Source organism: Myotis brandtii, unplaced genomic scaffold, assembly GCF_000412655.1.
Source record: "Myotis brandtii unplaced genomic scaffold, ASM41265v1 scaffold1373, whole genome shotgun sequence".
Classification (NCBI taxonomy): domain Eukaryota; kingdom Metazoa; phylum Chordata; class Mammalia; order Chiroptera; family Vespertilionidae; genus Myotis; species Myotis brandtii.
In genome coordinates, this window is record NW_005354889.1 from 197,881 (window position 1) to 216,257 (window position 18,377).

General features: G+C 50.2%; 2 protein-coding genes across 2 annotated transcripts in view; one reads left to right on the top strand and one right to left on the bottom strand.

Annotated features, from left to right (window-relative positions):
* MAP4K1 (mitogen-activated protein kinase kinase kinase kinase 1) overlaps positions 1 to 5,935 on the top strand; it is an 18,604-nt gene extending 12,669 nt beyond the window's left edge. The window contains exons 26-30 of the mRNA XM_014535086.1: positions 22 to 256; positions 380 to 469; positions 551 to 621; positions 1,280 to 1,335; positions 5,758 to 5,935. Of these exons, the coding sequence (XP_014390572.1) occupies positions 22 to 256; positions 380 to 469; positions 551 to 621; positions 1,280 to 1,335; positions 5,758 to 5,827 (522 nt within the window). The 3' untranslated portion in view covers positions 5,828 to 5,935. The remainder of the gene's footprint in view (positions 1 to 21; positions 257 to 379; positions 470 to 550; positions 622 to 1,279; positions 1,336 to 5,757) is intronic.
* An 83-nt stretch (positions 5,936 to 6,018) lies between these two features.
* RYR1 (ryanodine receptor 1 (skeletal)) overlaps positions 6,019 to 18,377 on the bottom strand; it is a 132,748-nt gene continuing 120,389 nt past the window's right edge. The window contains 16 exon segments of the mRNA XM_014535087.1: positions 6,019 to 6,257; positions 6,394 to 6,445; positions 6,630 to 6,730; positions 6,817 to 6,881; positions 7,268 to 7,424; positions 9,091 to 9,225; positions 9,455 to 9,601; positions 10,008 to 10,068; positions 10,171 to 10,301; positions 11,683 to 11,725; positions 13,582 to 13,712; positions 14,496 to 14,747; positions 15,829 to 15,915; positions 16,781 to 16,934; positions 17,522 to 17,592; positions 18,334 to 18,377. Of these exon segments, the coding sequence (XP_014390573.1) occupies positions 6,162 to 6,257; positions 6,394 to 6,445; positions 6,630 to 6,730; positions 6,817 to 6,881; positions 7,268 to 7,424; positions 9,091 to 9,225; positions 9,455 to 9,601; positions 10,008 to 10,068; positions 10,171 to 10,301; positions 11,683 to 11,725; positions 13,582 to 13,712; positions 14,496 to 14,747; positions 15,829 to 15,915; positions 16,781 to 16,934; positions 17,522 to 17,592; positions 18,334 to 18,377 (1,727 nt within the window). The 3' untranslated portion in view covers positions 6,019 to 6,161.

The following is an 18,377-nucleotide window of genomic DNA, read 5'->3' on the forward strand; positions in this document are numbered from 1 at the left end:
CCGGCTGGGCTGGGGACGGAGCCGGCGGGGAGCGGGGAGCGGGGCGGGAGGAAGGCGGTAGACGCCGCGGGGAGAAGGAGGACCGGGCCGGGCCGCTCTGGAGCGGGTTTAGTCTGCTTGTGTGGGAACCGAGCGGGTCTAAGGAGAGGCGGGTGCCGCGGAATGGGCCCGCGAACCTCCCCCTCTCCGACAGAGCACAAGGGACCAGTCCAGGTGACCCAGGTGGAGGAAGACAAAGTTATGGTGTTGATGGACGGTAAGGGCGCCCCTTTCTGCTGGCCCCCGTCTTGTTTGCTCCTCACACTGAACTACTGTCCAGTTCCTCGGTAAGCAGCCTTCCACGCCCCGCCCTTAAAGCTCCCTTTTTACTCCCTTCTAGGGTCCCTGAAGCTGGTGACTCCAGAGGGAGCCCCAGTCAGGGGGCTGCGAACCCCGGAGATCCCCATGACGGAAGCTGTGGAGGCTGTGGGTACGTGGAGGTTGGGAAGTCCGGGGCCCAGCGTGGAGGCTCAAGTGATACCCAAGGGTAACAGGCACTCTTTCCTCCCAGCGATGGTCGGAGGGCGGCTCCAGGCCTTCTGGAAGCACGGAGTGCAGGTGTGGGCTCTGGGCTCTGACCAGGTAAGCTCTCCATCGCAAGCCCTACAGCCTTACCTCCTCTCTCGCTCACCTCACTCACGAGATGGACCAGGGGATCCGAGTCAGGTGTGCAGTCCTGAGGAGAAGCGCCCTCCATCTCAGCTCAGACTGGTTCCCGGCTCTACCCCAGGGTCTCTGTGTCCAGAGCTCATCCCAGGCCACGTGTGACCTTGTGCAAAGGACTTTGCTTCTCTCTTAGCCTCAGCGTCCCAACTATAAAATAGGGGTCACTATGGAGATATATGGGTGGTTAGGAGTATGGACCAGACTGCCTGGGTTGGAATCGAGCTGAGCCACCTTAGGCAAATGACTTAACCTTCCTGTGCCTTTCCTCATCTGGAAGATGGGGCAAAAATGGTGCTTAGCTCATAGACCACTATGTGTCAGAACCTGCCCATACATGTTTGTGTTTTATTTAATCTTCGTGATCACTTATCAGGTAGGTACTGTGATTTCACAGGTTAGTAATCTAAGGCACAGAGAGGTTAAGTAACTTGCTTGAGGTCACACAACTGGTGAGTGATATTAGCAAGAATGATTATTTGTGGATCTGAGGCTGGGAGTTCAGAGAACTCCCTCCTGTTTTCTTTAAGGGAGAGGGAGGAGTATTCTAGATACTGACACACATCTTCTCCCCCAGCTGCTTCAGGAGCTGAGAGACCCCACCCTCACCTTCCGTCTGCTTGGCTCCCCCAGGTATGGACTTGGGGAAGGGGTTAGGGGACCCGGGAGGGGAGCTTCTGATGTGGAGAGGGCATCCTGAGGTGTTCCTAGCCACCTGAATCTTTGGCCTAGACATTCTCTCCCCTGGTCCCTGTTTCCATCTCTTTCCCCCAATAGTCCATTAATTTTTTCCTGACTATGAGGGTGTAACTTGCAGAAGTGGTGCCTATTTACCCATAAATTCTTTAGTGTGTGTTTACTAAATCAAGCAAGGACCTGCTCTGACAAACCACAATGCAGCCTTCAAAATCAAGAAAATATGGAGACATCACTACCTTCTAATCCACACACCCATTAAAGTCTCACTAGTTGTACCAGTGATATTCCTAATAACCAAAAAATAATACTATTGGGGGGGGGTGTCCCGAATACAATCCAGGGTGATGAGTTGCATTATTTAGGAGTCTTCTTTCTTTTCTTTTCTTTTCTTTTCTTTTTTTTTTTTTTAATCCTCACCTGAGGATATTTTCCCCATAGATTTTTAAAAATATATATATTTTTATTGATTTCAGAGAGGGAGAGAAAGATAGAAACATCAGTGAGGAGAGAGAATCATGGATTGGCTGCCTCCTGCACGCCCCCTACTGCTGGGGACCGCCGCAACCCAGGCTGTGCCCTTGATCAGAATTGAACCCAGGACCCTTCAGTCCGCAGGCTGACGCTCTATACACTGAGCAACACCAGCTAGGGCCCCAGAGATTTTTTATAGAGTGGAAGGGACAGAGGGAGGGAGAGAGAGAAACAAACATCGATGTCAGAGAGACACATAGATTGGTTGCCTCCAGCACATGTCCAAGGGGGTCTGGGATTGAACCTGAAACCCAGGTATGTGCCCTTCAAGGATCCAGAGTCAAATCTGTGAGCCTCCGGGACTCAGGCTGACGCTCTAACCACTGAGAACACTGGACAGGGCAGGAATCATGTTTCTTTAGTCTTTAGCCTGGAACAGTTAGTTCTTCAGACTTCCTTTGTTTTTCATGATCTTGATGCTTTTGAAAAGAGTGCAGGAAAATTGTTTTACAGAATGTCCCTCAATATCACTGAACTGATGGTGTGCCTGTCTCACGGCATCATATCAGGATGCACATGTCAGTTTGTCTTATGACTGATGATGTTATCTTTGATCATTTGGTTAAGGTGTGCAGTCAGCCACATTTTTCCACTATCAAGTTACTCTTTTTTAAAAAATATATATATTTTATTGATTTTTCACAGAGGAAAGGAGAGGGATAGAGAGTTAGAAACATCAATCAGCTGCCTCCTGCACGCCCCCTACTGGGGATGTGCCCGCAACCAAGGTACATGCCCTTGACCGGAATCGGCCCTGGGACCCTCCAGTCCGCAGGCCGATGCTCTATCCACTGAGCCAAACCGGTCAGGGCAAGTTACTCTTTTTTTCCCTTTCTGTTAATAAGTACAGAAGTCCCCCCCACCCCATTACCTGTGGGGATATGTTCCAAGACCCTCAGTCCTGAAACTGTGGATATGTACTGAGCCCTATATGTATTATGTTTTTTCCTATACACACATTCCTATAACAAAGTTTAATTTATAAATTAGGCACAGTAAGAGATAACAATAATTAATAAACTAGAACAATTACCATAATATAGAATAATAAAAATAATGTGAATGTGGTCTCTCTCAAAATATCTTGTACTGTACTCAGCCTTTTTCTCATGATGATATGAGATGATACAATGCCTATGTGATGAGAAGAAGTGAGGTGAATGATGTAAGCATTGTGATGTAGCATTAAGCTACTGTAAGGGTTCTTTGATCTTAAGCACTGAGATACCAAAACAGTCGATCTGATAACTGAGATGGCTAAGTGACTGATGGCAGGCTAGCAAATACAACTTGGGTAAGCTAGACAGAGAGAGATGACCCACTTTGGGTAGGACAGAGTGGTACAGCACCAGATTAAATCATGCTACTTAGAACAACATGCAATTTAAAACATATGAATTGTTTATTTCTGGAATTTTCCATTTAATTTTTTTGGACTGCTGTTGACCTCGGGTAACAGACCTTGGAAAGCAAAACTGTGGATGGGAGGAGGAGAGACTACTTTATCTTTTTGGGTGATGTGTTGAGACTGTAAATATACTCTTATTAAGACTTTCATCGACTAGTTTTAGCAGCTATTGATTTTTTTAAAGTTTTATTTATTGATTTTAGAGGAAGAGAGAGACAGCGATTTGTTGTTCCACTTGTGCATTCATTGGTTGCCTCTTTTTTTAAAAAAAAATATTTTTTAAATTTATTTCAGAGAGGAAGGGAGAAGGAGCGAAAGAAACATTAATGATGGGAGAGAATCATTGATTGGCTGCCTCCTGCATGTCCCCCACTGAGGATTGAGCCTGCAACCCAGGCATGTGCCCTGACCAGGAATTGAACCATGACCTTTTGGTTCATAGGTCGATGCTCAACCACTGAGCCACCACAGCTGGGCCATTGATTGCTTCTTATATGTGCCCTGACCAGAGATTGAACCCTCAACCTTGGCATACCAGGATGACACTCTAACCAACTGAGCTACCCGGGCAGGACTATAGATGATTTTTGCCTGAATATGTTATTAGGATGGTTACTAAATGGTGATTTTTCTATTTCTATCATTCCGTCTACATTTATTTTTTTTAAAGATTTTTTAATTGATTTTTTTTGAGAGAGAGAGAGAGAGGGAGAGAGAGAGAAACATCAATGTGAGAGCAATACATGGATTGGTTGTCTCCTATAAGCACACTCCTGGGAATTGAGCCAGAAACCCAGGCACATGCCTTGACCAGCAATCCAACTGGCAACCTTTAGGTGCATGGGACAACTAACTGAGCCACACTGGCTAGGAGATTCCTTCTATACTTATTAGTTGGAATTCTACTGTAGGGAAAAGCTGTCCCTTCTCCACTTTTTATGTGTATGTTTGTATGTATTTCAGCATAGTCTCATGGATTTCCATTTTATTCTATGGACTAGAGGCCTGGTGCACAAATTCGTGCACCAGTGGGGTCCCTCGGCCTGGCCTGTAGGATCAGGCTGAAACCAGCTCTCCAACATCCCCTGAGGAGTCTCGGATTGCGAGAGGGCACAGGCCAGGCCGAAGGACCCCACCAGTGCACGATCAGGGCCGGAGAGGGACGTGGGAGGTTGGCCGGCCATGGGAGGTTGGCTGTGGGAATGCACTGACCACCAGGGGGCAGCTCCTATGTTGAGCGTCTGCCCCCTGGTGGTCAGTGTGCATCATAGTGACTGGTTGACTGGTCGTTCGGTCATTCGGTCACTTAGGCTTTTATATATAGAGATTATCATTTATTTTAAGGTACAAATACTCCCAGATTTAGCCAGTGAGAGCCTCTTCAAAGATCTTCTGTGACCTTTTTGACATGCCTGAGGGGTCTTTTAATTTCCAAACATGAATTTGTCACTCCACCTGTCTAAAACCCTCCTGTGGCACCCTAGCCACTTTGGCTCAGTGGATAGAGCGTCGGCCTGTGGACTGAAAGGTCCCAGGTTCAATTCTAGTCAAAGGCACATACTCGGGTTGTGGGCTCGGTCCCCAGTGGTGGGTGTGCAGGAGGCAGATCAGTGATTCTCTCATCATTGATGTTTCTATTTCTCTCTCCCTCTCCCTTCCTCTCTGAAATCAATAAAAATATATTTTAAAAAATAAAATAAAAAATAAAACCCTCCTGTGGCTTCAAGATAAATACCCAGTTCTGGCCACAGCCCACAAGACCATGACTTCTGCAGTCAACCCCCAGGCCCTCTCCACCTCAAGGCCTTTGCACAGGCTCTCTCTCCAGAACACTCTTCCCTGTCTTTTCACCAAGTTCCCTCCTAAGCTTTGGATAGGATCCCCTATCCATTCTTTGGAGGCACCTTGGCTGACCCCTGGGGCTAGGTATCCCTGCTGTGTGCCATGCTTCTTTGCACTCATGTAATTCCCTGATTCATGTTGGTCTCCTGCTCTAAATTAAGCTCCCCGAGTTCAGGGACCATGTCTGCTCATTCACTGCTACCGGCCATCATTATGCAGGCACAGCCTCTATTAATTTCTCTGTGAATGAATGAATGAATGAATGAACAAATGCCGGTTTGGCTCAATGGATAGAGCATCGGCTTGCAGACCAAAGGGTCCCAGGTTCAATTCTGGTCAAGGGCATATATCTCAGTTGCAGGCTACTCCCGAGCCCAGGCCCTCGTCGGGCACGTGCAGAAGGCAGCCAATCGATGTGTTTCTCTCAAATCAGTATTTCTCTCTGTCTTTCCCTCTCTCTTCCACTCTCTCTAAAAAAAAAAAAATCAATGGAAAAATATCCTCGGGTGAGAATTAAAATAACAACAACACAAAAAAACAAAACAAATGCCTGAACTGACTTCTCTCTTCCCCAGGCCTGTGGTGGTGGAGACACGCCCAGCAGATGATCCTACTGCTCCCAGCAACCTCTACATTCAGGAATGAGTCCCTGGGGGTGTTAGGAACCATTCCCTGCACCCTCCTTCCCAACAGACACTCATTAGTGGTCATGACATGCTCCTTTACCCCAATAAACATGACTTCAGCCTCTGCTGTCATCTTGTTTTTCTGGGATTGTGGGAGGACAGAATTTCTGGATGCCCCCTTCCCAATGTCAACAATCCAGCACAAGAATGTCAGGGGTGTAGCAGAGATTTTATTTCTCCAGTACATGGTTACCCTCCCCCCAGGGGCCTTGTGGGGAGGAGCCTGTGGGCTAAGGGGCTTGCTGTGAGAGTAAGGCACTTGAGGCGGGGGTGAAGGGCCAGCTGGGGGTGACTCAGTTAAGCTGGTCCTCATACTGCTTGCGGAAACAATCGCCAGCTGGGAAGAAATCCCAGCATCTCTCTTGGTACATCTTCCACACGTAGGATTCCTAGGGTTGGGGGATAGGGAAGAGTAGGTTGATCACATCTTCAAACACTTGATATATTGATAAGAGCTTTTTACTGATACCTGCTGATTGATTTTATATTAAAACTCTCCATGTCCTGCCATTAACACCCCCTTACCTGACCTGTGTGTTCTGTCTCATCCTTGTTTATCAGGTACATCAGGAAAAACCTGGGGACGGGAGTGCAGCAGTAGACAGGTCAGGCGCATCCTTACCTTCTCCTGATTAGCTGGCTGGGAATCCACTCACATGGACACCATACCCACTTCCCTAACTGGTCAAGGCCAGTATCCCACCCCTGACAGTCAGTGACCACGCCCCATCCTTCTCATTGGCCAGTGGGCCCACACTCACATGTAATTGGCCAGGTTGTGCTCCTCTAGCGTGTGAGTCTCAAACCCATGGGGTGTGGTATCAAAGTAATCACTGCCAATGCCACAGATGAAGCACTTGGTCTGTGGGTGGTGAAAGACAGAGTCGAGGCCCAATCAACTCTCCAGGGTCCTATAATCCCTTTGGGTCGCCCCCAGACAAGACCTACCTCCATATCTTCCTTCACTTGTTCTTGCTGGTCTCGGAGCTCACCAAAAGCATCAATGATCAGACCTGGAAGGCAGGGCGCAAGTCAGTGCCCAACCTCTGACCCAGTTCTGGCTACCCACCTCTGAATCACCCATCTCCCGTCTCCCTAATCTCACCCTGCTTCCTAAAAATACTAACACCTAGTGTTTATTGAGCACTTATGAGCCAGACACTTAACACCTATGAATTGACTTAATTCTCACAACAACATGAGCGTCTTATCATTAATATCTCCATTTTACAAATGGAGAAACCGATGTCCAGAGAGGTGACTTGCCCCTAATCTGACAGTAAGGAGAGGCAGAGCCAGGACACGGACCCAAGCAGATGGACTCTGGGCTGGGCACTCAAAGGAGCTAGTCTGCCTTTAGGCACCGGGCCCCACTCCCACAACCCCTACCAGCACTGACCCTGGATGATGGCCAGCAGGATGACGATGACAAAGAAGAAGAAGGTGATGTCGAAGACCACTCGGTACAGCTCGTATTCATCACCGGCTGGGTCCTCAATCTCATCCCCAATGCCCCCACCAGCTCGGACACCCACATACATGTGAAACAAGTAACACTGCAGGGAGAGGGTGAGAAGCATATTGGTCACACATTTGATCATTCAGCATTCACCGAGTACCTACATGGCCCTGGGCCAGTGGGGCAGGAGTCATGGCAATGACTGAGACAACCCTGGACTCTGCCCTCACAGGGCTCACAAACATGCCACCAGATAGTGACAGCCAAGAAATGGTCTGGGCTATGACGGGGAAGCACAGGAAGAGGAGTCGGGGCTGGGATGAGGGAGACACAGTGTGACCGGAGGAGATGGGGAAGCACAGGAAGCTTTGAAACTTGAAAGCCTGGGTGAGCAGGTGCAGCCGCCTGGAAGAGGGGCGTATGTGAGCTGGGACGTGAAGCAGGTGTTAGGTGGGAGACAGTGTTCCAGGCAGAGAAAACCACATGTGCTACGTCACCACTGGGGGAGAAAATATATTTTGCTCCTGTGAGGAACTGAAAGAGTGACTGTTCAGTGAGGCTAGAAAATAGAGATCCCGTGAGCAAGAGCAGGGAGAGAGATGAGGCTCAATCAATGGTCAGGGAGGGCTTCCTGTAGGAGGCAGCATTTAAGTGGAAAAAATAGGTGTTAAGTGAAGAGGTGTGTGTGCACACAGGGCCAGGGTGGGAGGCAGAGAGAACATCAGAAGCAAAAAGCTTGGGTTGGGAGAAAACACATGGTCTTAGGGGAAGTGAAAGAAGGACCAGGCAGCCAGAGAGCAAAAGGCAAGAAAGACTGGTTAGACTCAGGCAACACTAGCTTTTCCCTGGCTTTGTAAGCCATAGCGAGAGGATTCGGTTTCATCCACCTGGCATTAGAAAGCCACAAGAGGGTTCTGTGCAGAACCGGGAACATCATCTGTCTAGACCTTGGGAGAGACTTCACACTTGTTATTTCTGTGTCCCCAGGAAGTGAGAGAACCTAGTTGTCTTGGGTAAAAGCTAAGGCCAGTGACTATGATGGGAACAAGGCTATGAGTGGCAAGACCGGGTCTGGTGGGGTCTCAAATGTCAGGCTGAGGAGCTGGACTGTGTCCTGACAGCATGGCGCCAGATTATAGGACATCTCAGATAAAAGCCTGAGATGATTCTTTCAACTGTGTCCCATGCCTCTGGTAGATTAAACTCAATTTAGGTTATAACCACCATTATTATAATAGGAGAGAAAACAGAAATGGGTGGCATGCTGGTACTTTGGTGAAACTTCTAATTATAGATAACGATGGCAGTAGCTAACATTTATGTAATCCTTATCACATGCCAGGCACTATTCTCAGATGTTTAAATCTACGATTGTCACAGAGCACCACTGAGTCCTAAAAGCAACCCTAGGCTGTAGATACTGTTACTGTATATTCTCATTTGACAGGTGGGGACCCCAGAGCATGGGGAGGTTGAGTAGCTTGCCCACGATCACATGGCTTGGAACACTTTGCCTGAGTGCTTTTCCAATAAGAAAAGTTATAAAAACTCAAATAATAGTACACCAGAGGTTGACACCTACTGAGTATTGATTGTGTGCCCAGTACTATTCAAAGTACCTCACAAGCATCAGCTCACTGAACCCTCACAGTGAATCTACGAGGCAGGGCCCATTTTATTATTAAACCCCTTTACAGAGGGGAAAACTAAAAGTCAGGGAAGGTTAAGTCACTGGCCCAAGAGCGTTGGAGGGAGGGGCTTACTGTCATCATGTCATCGCACTTCATGTCGGGCTCGTCCTCATCCTCGCTCTTGTTGTAGAACTTGCGGAAGAAGTTGAAGGCCACCACAGTGTACAGGTAAACCACCACTGCCAGCAGGCCGACCGTCATCACCAACTGGGGACAGGCAGGGGCAGGTCAGCGCCATGCTCGGCTTGCCTCTCCCCCATGCCCAGCCTTCCCCATTCTCACTTAGGTTCAGCCCATGTGCCCCACTCCCCGGGTCCTACTACCCACACCCACCCTGGCTTGGTGGCCTAGCCTTGCCCCTCATTCCTCCACCCCTACACAGACTGCTAAACTGGTCCCTGCCAGGCTCACACGCCTCCGTCAGGTCTCTCCACACCTGTTTCCCATTGTGGGTGACGGAGGAGAGGATGGTGCGCAGTGTCTTGACTCCCATGGCAATATCCAGGAGGTGGGCAGCAAAGAAGAAGTTGTTGTAGTGTCCCAGGAGGGACATCACCATGTACCAGCCCAGGTACAGGAAAGACTGCGGGCACACAGGATCAGGGGTCAGGGAGCATGCAGGGATTCGTGGGGGGCACTCTGGGAAACAGGACACCCAGGGGGCCTGGGGACATTTAAGAGGGTTGGGAGTGTTCTGGGGGTCAGGTGCCATCTCTAGCTGGGGGGGGGGCGCTTGGAGGTTCAGGAGCACTCTGGGTGAGGAGCCATCCTGGGGAAAGTTGGGGATCCCTCTGCAGAAGGATATAGTCTGGAAATTAAACAGCCTCTGGATGACAAGGAGCCTTGGGAATGTCAGAGGTTATCCTAGGATCAGAGGTGCCCAGGGGCTCAGGAGTTGGTCCCTGGCCAGGAATACCTAGGGGTGGAGCCCCCAATGCTACTAGGGCCATTTTCCTGCAGGTCCCTCCCCCGCTACTGCCCCTCCTTACATTGTCTGTAAAGATGACCCCAAACTTCCAGATCTGGTACTTGATGTCAATGGACATGAGCCTATGCAGGGTGGAGAGAAGAGGGATGGCTAGGTGCCTGAGGGTCCGACCCTGGCCACCCCCCTGCATACCCCAGGCCTGCGTGGTGCTATCCCAGGCTCACCAGGTAAGCAGCCCCGGTGGTGGTTCAGGCTTGCGCTCATGGTGGACTGTGATCTCCAGCGAGGCCAGATCCATGCCCAGCAGTTCGGCGATTCGCTCCCGCCCATAGATGTCCCCGTGCTTGTCCAGGACCTGCACAGAAGAATGTGGGGCCATGCAGACACAGTTGGAGTGGGGGAGGGCCTTGGCTGGCATAGGGAGTTCTGGGGACACTCAGAACTTTGTGTGGTAAATTGGGGGTACATTTTTCTAGGGAGAAGGGCCAGAGTTTTCTTTGTATCCTCAGGGGGAGGGTCCAATAGTAATAAAGGCCAGTTGATTCATTAACCAAAGTAATTAGGATAATTTTTTAAAAGATATACAGTATTTTATTTTATTTTAAATATATTTTTATTGATTTCAGAGAGGAAGGGAGAGGGAGAGAGAGATGGAAACATCAATGATGAGAGAGAATTATTGACTGGCTGCCTCCTGCACGCCCCCTACTGGGGATTGAGCCTGCAACCCAGGCATGTGCCCTTGACCAGTATCGAACCCGGGACCTTTCAGTCCACAGGCCGACGCTCTATCCACTGAGCCAAACCAGCCAGGGCTTTTTAAATTAGGATAATTTCTTATTTTTAGGTAGGTAGGTAGGCAGGCAAGGAGTTGTATATAATTAGGCCCCTTATTATCTATAAACTTATCTCCTCAACTCACTCCCTCACTCTGCTGCAGATACCAGCCTCCTCACAGCCCTCAAATGCGCAGGCACACTCCTGCCTCGGGCCTTTGCACTGCTGTCCCCTCCGCCTGGGATTCTTCCCCCAGATTACCACTTGGCTCATTCTCTCAGATCCCTATTATTAGGTGCCCTTTCCTGACCACCCTACACGAAAGAGCAACCACTTCTCTGCCTTTTCCTTCTATATCACTTATCACAACCTGAATGCTATACATGTGTCCATCAAATGTCTTTCCAACCGCAGTATCAGAATTACTGTTGTGTTTACTGCTGAATTCCAGGTCTCTAAAATAGTTTTTGGTATGCAGTAGGTGAGCATTGGTATGCAGTATGAACACTTGTTAAGTGAATAAATGATGGTCACAGCCAGATACTGCTCACATAGGTCATATAATCTTTACAACTATTCTATGGAGTCGGCCCTATTGTTACCTCATTATGGATATGAGGGAAACTGGGGCACAGAAAGGTTGACACAGCTAGGAGTAGAAAAAGCAGGCATCTGGCTCGAGTCTGTATGCCTAAGAGCAGTTCCTCCTTTGAAAGTAACATTTATGAAGTACTTACTCTGTGCCAGGCACTATGCTATGCTCATTACCTGCATCATCTCATTTGTGAGAGGGAGGGGTGCTTATCATGCTCATTTCCAAATGGGCAAACTGAGGTGCTCCTTGTCCAAGGTCACATACAGAGCAAGTCCTTGATAGGGCTGGGATGGCCTGGTGGCAGCAAGGGACCCAGCCTGGAAGGCCCTGCCACGGCCCTCCCCCTCTCCCCCCGCCATCTCACCTTCCTCTTGACAAACTTGTCCCAGTAGTTGCTGGGGAAAGACCTGTCAAGAGAGATAGACCACAAGGTGTGAGGGCAGGAGGGAACAGGAGCCACTAGCCAGTCTAAGGTGGTTTGGAATCCCAATGTTTTTCTTACAGGGGACCCCACACTCTCACTTGGGGTCCGGCTCTAAAGACCCAGGCCTGAAGTTTGTCTCAGGCCAACCATTACCCCCACTGGTGTCTTTTGGTGGAGCCCAAGTGAGGCCAGGAGCTGCATTCAGAGCCTAGATGTACAAAAAACCCTTATCGGCACTCAGGTGGGGAGGACTCCCAGCCAGCAACCTGGTCCTGCTCCAGCTCCGGGGAGGAGTGGTGTGCTTTCTCACACCGTTTTATGTAATGTTATTTGATGATTCTGGCCCTATATTGACCAGTTTTCTGATTCATACATCGATGCCCTAGCATCCTACAAAGATAACCATTTGTGTGTGTGTGGTGGTGGGTGGAGGGAGCTATATCATGAATCCATGGGTTTAGACTTACTTGATGTGTTTCAATTCATGGCACTTCCTATTCTCACTGATGCTCAAATTGTCCCTAATATGTCGAGGGGAGCTCCTTCTAGCTGGTGGCAGAGTCCTTTCAGCACAGCACCATTTTTCATCAAGTACATCCTTGCTCTCTGACACAACAGGATAATCCAAGCTCATTGTGCATTTACCTGTCCCAGCCCTGAAATCTGCCACTTCTTCAAGGAGCTTGGTTCCTTTTTGTGGGAAATGGCATTTAGAAGTCAAGGTCTTGGGCAGATACTTTTTTTTAAAGAGTTTTTTAAAATTTATTTAATCCTCACCCGAGGATATTTTTCCCATTGATTTTTTTTAGAGAGCATGGAAGAGAGAGGGAAAGACAGAGAGAAACATCAATATGAGAGAAACACATCAATTGGTTGCCTCCTGCATGCGCCCTGGAGCCTACAACCAAGGCAGGCTTGACTGGAATCGGACCCAGAACTCTTGGGTCCGAATGCCAGTGCTCTATCCGCTGAGCCAAACGGGCTAGGGAGGGCAAATACTATTTTAAACAAGTGTTCCTCTGTCTTTTTGTTAAGCATGTGTACTTGAATGTGGCTTTGATGGTGACATTGAGAGTGAAGGATGTGATTGGTGTGGCTTCCCTCCCTCCTCACACCACCCATACTAGGCAGGACCCCATAATAAAATAACTTCCCACCTTTACCTAGAACTCACCCTGCCTCAGAAACTATATTAACTCATTTCGTAGTTACAAGATTTTTTGAGGTCAATGTTATTATTTATCCCCACTTTACAAATGAAGAAACTGAGGCACAGAGAGGCTAAGTGACTTGACCAAGAATTCCCAGCTAGGGTGTGGCCAACCCAAGGTCTAAATCCGACCTGATGTTCTTATTCTAGAGACATTTCCCCCCCGCCCAAGCCCCATGTAGGCACGTGAAACGGGACTCTATCTGGGGGGAAATGGAATAGGCTGGCGTGCACATTGGGAGTCCACAGTTCCAGCACATTCCCCTCATGCACCCTCAGTCCCTCTCTGAGCCCAGTTTAAAAACCAAATGACTTCACATTTCCCCCTCATGGCACCTGGGTGAGAATCCCACATGGGGGCAGGGTTTAAAATGCAAGTTCCTGGGCTCCTCTCCAGACTTCCTAAACCAGCATCTCCAAGGCCAGGGCCCAGGAGTCTCCATATGTCACCAACAGGTGCTTTAGTGCAGAGGAAATGTGTCTGCATCACAGAGAGGAAGACCAAGGCTTGGGGAGAATGAGTCAGGCTGGCAGTGACGGAAACCCTGGTCTTTTGAGGAGGCCAGGACTGGAGTAGAAACCTAGCTCTGCTCGCCCCATCCACCTGGAGGTGGGGACTGGGCCCTTACGGCGTGTTAAGCACCAGTCGGTCCCACTGCCCCTTCACATCGTCGTCCTCAGGCTGCTCAGTGATGTAGAGGCCGTCAAATTCCAGCTTCCGGGCCAGCTCCTTCTCCCGCTTAAAGATTACCAGGGGCACCTAGATTGTGCAGGGAGGCAAAGGGGCTGGTGTCAGGCACCTCAGGAGACCACAGCCTCAGCAGGTGCCAGGAGATCTGGTTGGAGCCTGTGTGAGCCCCTACACCAGAGTGAACAGGGTAGTGATGGGGAAGCGTGGGCAAAGGGGTCAGGGCTGGGGCGGGAGAAAGATGGGAGAGCCCAGTTGTGGTGCCCAATGCAGCCTGCGGCTTCCCAAGGGAGGGAGGTCTGAACTCAGATCTTAAGGATGAATAAAACAGAGGCAGGTCAAAGGAGGTAGAAGTGGGGCAAAGCATTCCAGGGCAGAGGGACAGCATATGCAAAAGTTCTAAGCCAAAAGAACTCTGTTCATCCAATTATAAAATGCCAATATTTATTAAAATAGATCTTATGGAATCCAAATTGAAACTCTCCTAACATTGCTTATGGGGCATAGTTGATGTCAGACTCCACATTCCCACTAGCACTCATGTTATGACTGAGACCTCACAGATCTTATTTCACCAACTGACTAACATACAGAAAATATTCCAAATTTAAAAAACCTGCCTCTTGATCCAGAAATTAACACAGTCATAGTACCTGGCTTCTCAGCTATGACCCGCATTAGTTCCCAGTTTGAAGACCCCAATCCTGTACCCATCCCCCAGCCCTTACCCCAACACTAGGACCCCTCTGTCCCACCTACAGTGTAAGATCCCACAGCCTGCCCCAGGTCCTCTCAGCCAGTGTCCCCTTCCCCTCAGTACACAAGCCCCTGCTCAGGAACACGGTCATGGCCCACCTTGAGGCAGTTGTAGCCAATGATGCAGAGAAAGGCCACCAGTGTGTGCAGCAGGCTCAGGCAACGCAGGGCAGGCTCCATGTAGCCCGTGCTCTCCTCCAGGAAGTAATACACCATATTCTCATCCTCGTCGCCCTCTGCTTCTTCACCGACTCCTGAGCCCCAGCCAGAGCCACCACCAGACCCTGTGCCTGCCAGGTCCCCAGCTGCTGAGCCTTCCAAGTCATCCTCCCCTGGCGGGGAGTCTGAGACCTGAAGGGGAGCAGAGGTCAGTCACAGGCACCTGGTCTGCCATTACCAGATCCCACTAACAAAACAAACAGCCTCCATTTCTGAGATTGTATTGGGCCCCTGTCAGAGACAGTAGGGGAAAGGACTGTCAATCAAGATCAAGGGGTGGGCCCAGAACCCTAGCTAGCAAATCAAACTATGTCCTGGGAATCTCACTACTGAACCAAGTGACAGGAGGAATAAAACAGAGTGGATCATCTTGGTAAGGGAGCCTTAAAGAGACTGACCACTAATATTTACACTAATACTAAAATTAGTAGTAGCTGACATTTACACAGTTGTTTCTGTATGCCAGGTACTGTTCTAAGTCATGCAACTAGTGAGTGGTAGAGCCAGGATTCACTCTCACAGAAGCTGCCTATGTGGCTCAATGTGAACCAGGAGGTCACAGTTTGATTCCCAGTCCGGGCATATGCCGCCAGGGTTGTAGGTTCGATCCCTAGTGTGGGGCATGCAAGAGGCAGCCAATCAATGATTCTCTCTCATCATCGATGTTTCTATCTCTCTCTCCCTTCTTCTCTGAAATAAAAGTCTGACAGAAGCCATGCTCTGATCACTCTGCTAGATGCCTCTCTGTCCTGGTATGTAGATCCCTGGCAAGGCCCTGAGGATCCCTTTGTCCTTCAGGAGGCCTGGTTCTTAACCCTTTCCTTCCATTCCATGAGCTTCCCATTTCTTCCTCCTACAAATTTCTCTCTAGGTTATGTGAAAGCCAAGAAGTTTAACGGAATCAATGGGTGTTGCAGAGACAAAGGCCTGCAGCTAGGGGCACAGGACAGACAAATGGTAGAGCTGAGCATGGGACCCCAAACTGGCTCCCTGTTCTAACTCCTACAGGCATTCAGGCACCTGTCCAGATGGACCCACACACTCACACTCACCCCCAGTGGGGTCCCAAGATCCAGGTGTCCAGCCTGAACATTTCTGGGAACCCCGGGCCCAACACCTTGTCGCTGGTGAACTGCAGTGACCCTGTGAACTTGTTAGGGGCTGAGCCTCCCACCCCACAGCCCAGATCCTCCTGGCCCCTCATGACCAGCACCTTATAAAACAGCAAGATGAAGTTGATGGCAAATGCCAAGAAGAGGGCAAGGAATCGCAGGGTGTAAAAGTTCCGGGAGAGGTAGTTCTATGATGAAGAGAGAAAGAGAAAGAGAACTCACAGGCCACCCTCTTCCCATAACACAAGTACCCGAGTCCTCAATATTTGGTCCCACAACGTCTTATTTTTTGAGTGCTTACTGTATACCAAGACCTGGGCTAAGAGCTTTATTTGCATGAACTTATTTAATTCTCACCACACCCTATGAAGTGGGCACTGCTGATATGCCCACTCGACAGATGAGGAAACGCAGGCTCCGGGAGATGAGATGCCTTGCTCGAGGTCACAGCCAAGAAGTGAGATGTGGGATTTGGAACCAGGCAGTCGAGCTCCCTACCACTGCTGCTTCCTGTGTGAGGTTACCCTGTCTGCTTTACCTCAGGCAGAGCACACCTACTTCCATCTCTCCCTTTTTTCTCTCTCCACCATTCTCTCCATCCCTCATTCTTCCCACAAACCCTCACTAAACTACCTCTGTCCAGCATGTGCCCCTTAGCCCCTGATGCCAGGCTGGTCCTGGGAGAGGAGGTAGGAGTAGCTGGGGCTGGGGTGATGGCTCCAACCTGAAGGCTGGCAGCCAAGAAACAGGCCATGGCAGGAAGAACATAGCCTTGGTGGGATTTAGCTCCAGACAGAGGATTTAACTCCAGAATGGCGGTCGGATGCCTAAGCAGGTGACCCCAGATGAGCAACGGGGTGGAGGTTGGAATAAGGATCATGAGCAGGGTGAGGCAGAAGAGCCAAGTGGGAACCACCTAAAAATGCTGTCCTGTGCTCAGGTCCTGGCTCTACTGGGGACATCTCTGCCCTCTTCCCAGCCTGGCTTTCACTCAAGAACAAGGCGGATGGGGAGGTGGTGTGAAGAGGAAGTTGCAGCATGTTGGATCCTTACCAAGAACTTCACCCTCTGCACTTCCAGTTCTCCCCAGAATTCCAGGCCCCCACCTTTGGTGTCCTCCTTCTTTGAATGGGGTGGAGGAGGTGCTGTCTTCTTGGGGGGGTCTGGTGGAGGCTCGGGGACTTCTTCCTTCTCCCCGTTCTCAGCACTGCAAGGCAGGACAGAGTAAGGAGGTACCTGGGCAATTCGTTTGTTCGTTCATTCATTCATTCATTCATTCAAAGCCATGTACTGGGGGCCCACCCCCATTCCTGGCCCAGGTTGAGATAGTATTGGGAACGTACTGATGAGACAACCTCAGGCCCTGTCCTCATGGCCTCCAGTCCAATGGAGTACAGATTTGTCACCAGACAGTGGCAACCCAGTGCGGTCGGGGCTGGCACGAGGGAAGCTCAGAGGGTTGTGGGAGCCCCGAGGAGACATTCCTTCAACTTAGGCATGCGATGGCAAGGTAGGCTTGAGCCAAAATTCAGAAGATGAGGAAGACTGAGGTGAAGCACGCGGGAAGGTGTTCTGGGCAGAGGCCCATACCCCCAAAGGCTTGGGGGTACAAGAGGAGCATTCATTTCTCTCCTCCCTTTCACAGAGCCCCTCCTCTGGACCTGGGCTGGTAGATGCTGAGGACACAGGGTAACCAGGACAGCCTCCTGGCTCGGGCCCTGACCTCAAAAGGCTCTCAGCCCAGGAGGGTGGCAATGATAGAGGCTGGGCCCTTTGGGCCCCAAGGCCACTCACTCAGCTTTCTCGGGCTCCGGCTCAGGTTCTGGCTCTGGTTCTGGAGGCAGCTCCTCTTCTTCTCCATCCACCTGGCAGCAGGGAAAGCATCAGAGTCTCGAGCCCCCATCCCTGAGTGCCTCTCAGTGCTGACCTGCCTGCTCACCTCTGTGGCCCTTCCTGGTCATTTCCTTGGGGCCATCTAAGTTTCACAATGCCCCCACTAGAAGTAAGAGGGATTAGGACTCCCGTTTTACTGAGGGAAACTGAGGCTCCGAGAGGCGGGACACCTTGCTCAAGCACCCTGCAGGGTCAGGCCAACACCAGGGTCAGGCTCAGTCAGGAGAGAGGCAATGGTAGAGGCTGGGCGCTTTGGCCGAAGGCCCCTCACTCAGCTTTGTAGGGCTCCAGCTCTTGCCCCACCTTTCCCATTCCCTTGACAACCACACCCAGGGGCGCTCATAGCACCAAGGACCTGAGGATCCCCACAACCATCTGTGTCTCTGAGGGTCTCTTCCGGTGTCCCTGACCCCATCTCGGCTGTTTTTAATTTCTGGTCCTGTTTCCCCTCAAGTTTCATCTCGGGGCCTCTCGCTCTCTGTGACTCCAGATATCGTTTTCTTTGTCTCTCCCAGAAACAGCACCTTTTTTCATCGGGAGCCTCTCTCCAGGCCTCCGCCTCCGAGTCCATTTCTCTGTCTCTGTGCGCGCCCCCCTCTCTCCTGTTTCTCTCTGTGCACCCCTGTGTCTGAGTCTCTCTCCCCTCCAGTCCCCCCTGACTCCACCTCTCCCAACCCCCAACCCTTCCCCCCCACTCCCCCCTGCACTCTCACCCCCAGCTTCCTCTTGATGATGGGGGAGCCCTCTGGCGTGGGTG